This window comes from Babylonia areolata, chromosome 25 (genome assembly GCF_041734735.1).
Source record: "Babylonia areolata isolate BAREFJ2019XMU chromosome 25, ASM4173473v1, whole genome shotgun sequence".
In the NCBI taxonomy this organism is placed as follows: Eukaryota; Metazoa; Mollusca; class Gastropoda; order Neogastropoda; family Buccinidae; genus Babylonia; species Babylonia areolata.
The window spans coordinates 5463471-5468470 of record NC_134900.1 but is presented as its reverse complement, the minus strand read 5'-3'; the positions used below and the strand labels follow the sequence as shown (position 1 = coordinate 5468470).

General features: G+C 48.7%; 1 protein-coding gene across 1 annotated transcript in view; it reads left to right on the top strand.

Moving 5' to 3' along the window:
• Nucleotides 1–2948, top strand: part of LOC143300008 (uncharacterized) — a 24178-nt gene extending 21230 nt beyond the window's left edge. The window contains exons 10-11 of the mRNA XM_076613563.1: nt 859–963; nt 2784–2948. Of these exons, the coding sequence (XP_076469678.1) occupies nt 859–963; nt 2784–2948 (270 nt within the window). The remainder of the gene's footprint in view (nt 1–858; nt 964–2783) is intronic.
• Nucleotides 2949–5000: the final 2052 nt, after the last annotated feature.

The following is a 5000-nucleotide window of genomic DNA, read 5'->3' as shown; positions in this document are numbered from 1 at the left end:
GCGATAACACTGTAACGTACTTGTGGTACGACAAACGATTCTTGTTATCAGTTGTGGGTGGGGATGGGGTGGCGGATGGGTGTGGGGGTGGCGGGGGGTGGTGGGGGGGGGGGGGGGGGCAGATGGGTGTGTGGGTGGGGGGGGGGGGGGCCGGGGGGGGGGGGGTCAATCAGCTTGGTGATACCTTGCAGTGCATGGAATCAGCACAGGCATCACACAAAGGGCTCCAAACACCCTGTCCATTCCGATCGTTCTGAGAACGTGGATTTCTTTGTGTTCATTTTCAGTGTTTTATTTCTTATTGAATTCAAGACTTCTTTTTTTTTACGGAGTCCATTAGCCAGAGTGACCCCCCCCCCTTTTTTTTTAATTTCTTTTAATTTAATGTACTTATTTCAAATATTCTTCTTTTATTCTACCGTCCATCTGTCCTGTAATCAAAGACTTCCTTTTTACAGAGACCGTTAGCCTAAGTAACATTTCTTTCTTTTGTTTTTTTTTAAAGTACTTCTAGTTATTTAAATTGTTCTTCTTTTATTCTACTTTCCATCTATCCTGTTTACCCCAACTCACTATACCCCCCTCCTCCCCCTCCTCTCCTCCCCTACCTACTTACCATTACGTTTTTGTATGATAACATTCAAATGTTAAAAGTGATGATTCAGCGAGATGTCTTCAAACACCACCATGTGTGAAGGGGGAGAAAAAACAACCACCAACCAACCACAGAACATTTCACAGAAATAGTTTCTGTCGTCCTTCCTTCCCTAGCTGTCCTTATTCTTCCTTCTTTCCTTCTCATCCTCCTTGCTTAACTGAACCCCCCCCCCCCTTTTTTTTTTAACCCTTCACGTGCAGGAGACCTTGCAGAAAGAGCTGGGGACAGTGACCATCCCCAAGTACCTGGGTTACTTTGAGAAGATGCTGAAGGAATCAGGCTCCGGGTTCGTCGTCGGAAAGGCGGTAAGTTCAGATAGTTCTCTCTCCCTCTCTCTCTCTCTCTCCCCCTTCCCCGCTCTCTCTGTCGATGATGACGATTATCATCATTATTGTTGTAATTGTTGTTGTTATTATTATTATTATTATTAGAAGCAATATTCGTATTTGTAGTGGTAGTTGTTGTCGTTGTAGCATTTACCAACATTTTAATGGATGTGTCTTTATCGTTTTTGTTGTTATTGTTGTCACAAGGCCAGAGACTGGAAGACTAGACAATGCCTAGAATCTTTATCCTTGAGTGATAACGTTTTTTTTTTTTAATCTCTACAACACCCTACCCTACACTGTCCTACTCTATCATACCCTACCTTACCCTAGCCTACCCTTCCCTACCCTACCCTACGACACCACACCACACCACACCACACCCTGCCCTACCCTACCCTACCATACCATACCCTACGACACCACACCACACCACACCACACCACACCACACCCTGCCCTACCCTACCCTACCATACCATACCCTACAACACCATACCACACCACACCACACCCTACCCTACCCTACCATACCATACCATACCATACCATACCATACCATACCCTACGACACCACACCACACCAAACCACACCACACCACACCACACCCTACCCTACCCTACCCTACCCTAGCCTAGCCTACTCTACCCTACCCTACCATACCATACCACACCACACCACACCACACCACACCACACCCTACCCTACCCTACCCTACCCTACCATACCATACCCTACGACACCACACCACACCACACCACACCACACCACACCACACCCTACCCTACCCTACCCTACCCTACCCTACCATACCATACCATACCATACCATACCATACCCTACGACACCACACCACACCACACCACACCACACCCTACCCTACCCTACCCTACCCTACCCTACCCTACCCTACCCTACCCTACCACACCACACCACACCACACCACACCCTACCCTACCCTACCCAACGACAACACATCACACCACATCACACCACACCACACCACACCCTACCCTACCCTACCCTACCCTACCCTACCACACCACACCACACCACACCCTACCCTACCCTACCCAACGACAACACATCACACCACACCCTACCCTACCCTACCCTACCCTACCCAACGACAACACATCATACCACATCACACCACATCACACCACACCACACCACACCCTACCCTACCCTACCCTACCCTACCCTACCATACCCTACCACACCACACCACACCACACCACACCCTACCCTACCCTACCCTACCCTACCCTACCCTACCATACCCAACGACAACACATCACACCACACCACACCACACCCTACCCTACCCTACCCTACCCTACCCTACCATACCCAACGACAACACATCACACCACACCACACCACACCCTACCCTACCCTACCATACCCAACGACAACACATCACACCACATCACACCACACCCTGCCCTAGCATACCATACCATACCATACCATACCCAACGACACGATACCACACCACACCACATCCTGCCCTACCCTAAACTACCCTACCTTACCATACCCTACGACATCACACCACACCAAACCCTACCCCACCCTACCCTACCCTACCCTACCATACCCAACGACACCACACTACACCACACCACATCCTACCCTACCCTACCCTACCATACCCTACCCTACCATACCCAGCGACACCACACCACACCACCCCACACCACACCACACCAAACCTTACCCTACCCTACCCTACCCTACCCAACACCACCCACTCCTACCCTCACCTCACCTCACTCTGTCCTGTCCTCTGTCAGCTGACCCAAGCGGACCTGACGGTGTACGACATCACGTTCTCCCTGCTGAAGCGGAACGCCAAGGTGCTGGACAACTTTCCGGAGATCCAGAAGATGAGGAAGAACGTGGAGGCCAACAAGAATGTCAAGGCATACCTTGCCGCCAGACCAGACACGGAATTTTAGACTTACTTTTTTTTTTTTTTTTTTTTTGAGTGGTTGGGGGCGGGTTTGGGGGGAGGGGGGTGGGGTGAAGAAGAGGGCTTGGGTTGGGGGGTGGTGGTGGTGAGGGGGGGGGGGGGGGCGGCCCAGGATCGACACCTCCATTGTGAAACTACTTCAGTTTCAGTTTCAAGGAGGTGTTATATAGCAAACGGACCAAACCGTATACGGCTACACCAGTGATAAGAAACTCTAGGGAGAGCTGGACAGTGCAAGGTTTTCAGACAAGAAGCCCGCCCCCCCCCCCCCCACACACACACACACAAACACCTCCCTTCTCAGTCAAGTGTTTCGGGGCCCTTAAAGGGTTAAAAAGGAAATAAGAACAGATTCCTGACCTACGCTAAAAGCCAACAACCACCGCTCGTCACGGCTTTGAGAGCCTGTCCTGGGCTTGAACAAAGCATGAACATCAGATGAAATAAGTAATGAATCCAAAGAAAGGGTTAGCGAAATGCAGTCAGATGTTTAGTGGAATAAAAAAAAAAAAAGGGGGTAGGCTGTATGCAGAAGGCAAAATCATTGAAGTAAAGTAAGAATTTAATTTTTTTTTTTTTTTTTAAACAACAAAATCGGAACGTGTAGATGATGCCTTTTGGCATGAGAAGCATTATCAACTGCTCATTTTTTGTTGTTGTTAATTGTTTGTTTGTTAAATCCGTAAATGTGATAAATAATGTAGACCGTTGATGTTTTTTTTCATGGATATCTCACACTTTGTGGTTACATGGTCGCGAGGACATGTGTTTACAGAACGAATGGTCTTTTATTTATTTATTTATTTATTCCTTTATTCATGCAGTCTTGGATGTGTGAGAATATGTTTTCTGACTTGAAACGCATGTCTGATCTGACTCCGGTTTTTATTTTGTTTTTCTCCACCGATCTCATTAAAATTGTTTCTTTAATCCACCCCCAGAGTGCTATGGCTGTGTCTGTAAACGTGTGTGTGTGTGTGTGTGCGTGGGTGTGTGTGCCAGTGTGTGTGTGTGCGTGGGGGGTGGGGGGGAGGAGGGGTGCGTGCTTGCGTGTATGCATGTGTATTAGTGTGTGTTTTTTGTAGGGTTTTGTGTGTGTGTGTGTGTGTGTGTGTGTGTGTGTGTGTGTGTCAGTCAGTGCGTGTTCTGCGTTCGTGTGTATAACGTATATAACTAAGATTATCATGAAAATACAAGAAAAAAAAAAGCGTTGACACAAACAATGTGTAGCCAATTACATTCCTAAAGAAACTGAAGAAACACATGCACTCGCGCGCGCACACTCACACACATACACACACACACACACACATACGTTCATGCATACATACACGCACGCACACACACGCGCGCGTTCGCACGCACGCACGCACGCACGTACACACACAGGACAGCCACATCATGGTCCCACCTCACACCTTTACCTCCTAAACCTGTCTACGGCATGGCTCAAACGCGACCGGTGCGATTGTCCCCACAAACTGAAGTACGTGAGTGACTGTATGATAGCAAGCACGTACTCGCCGATGTCTGAAGCCTTGACCCAAGGAAACCGTGCTATATCTCTCTGTGTCTCTGTCTGTGTCTGTCTCTGTCCCTCTCTCTCTGTCTCTGTCTCTGTTTCTCTCTCTCTCTCTCTCTCTCTCTCTCTCTCTCTCTCTCTCACACATCAACACACACACACACACTCAAACACACATCAACAAACACACTCACTCACACACACACACATCACCACACGCACCCCCCCCCCTCCACACACACACACACACATACACTCAAACACACACACACACACACACACTCAAACACACACACTCAGACACTCAAACACACACACACACACACACACACACACACACACACCTTCTTCCACCGATTGCACACACAACTTTCTTCCCTCTCGCTCAGTTCAGAGCCATACTGGCTAAGCAAACAAGATTATTGGGAACTGTTCTCTCGACAATCTTTTTTTTTTTTTTTAGGGGGGGGGGGATGCATGAAGGGGTGCCACGCGGGGCAGGGGGGTGGGGGGGGG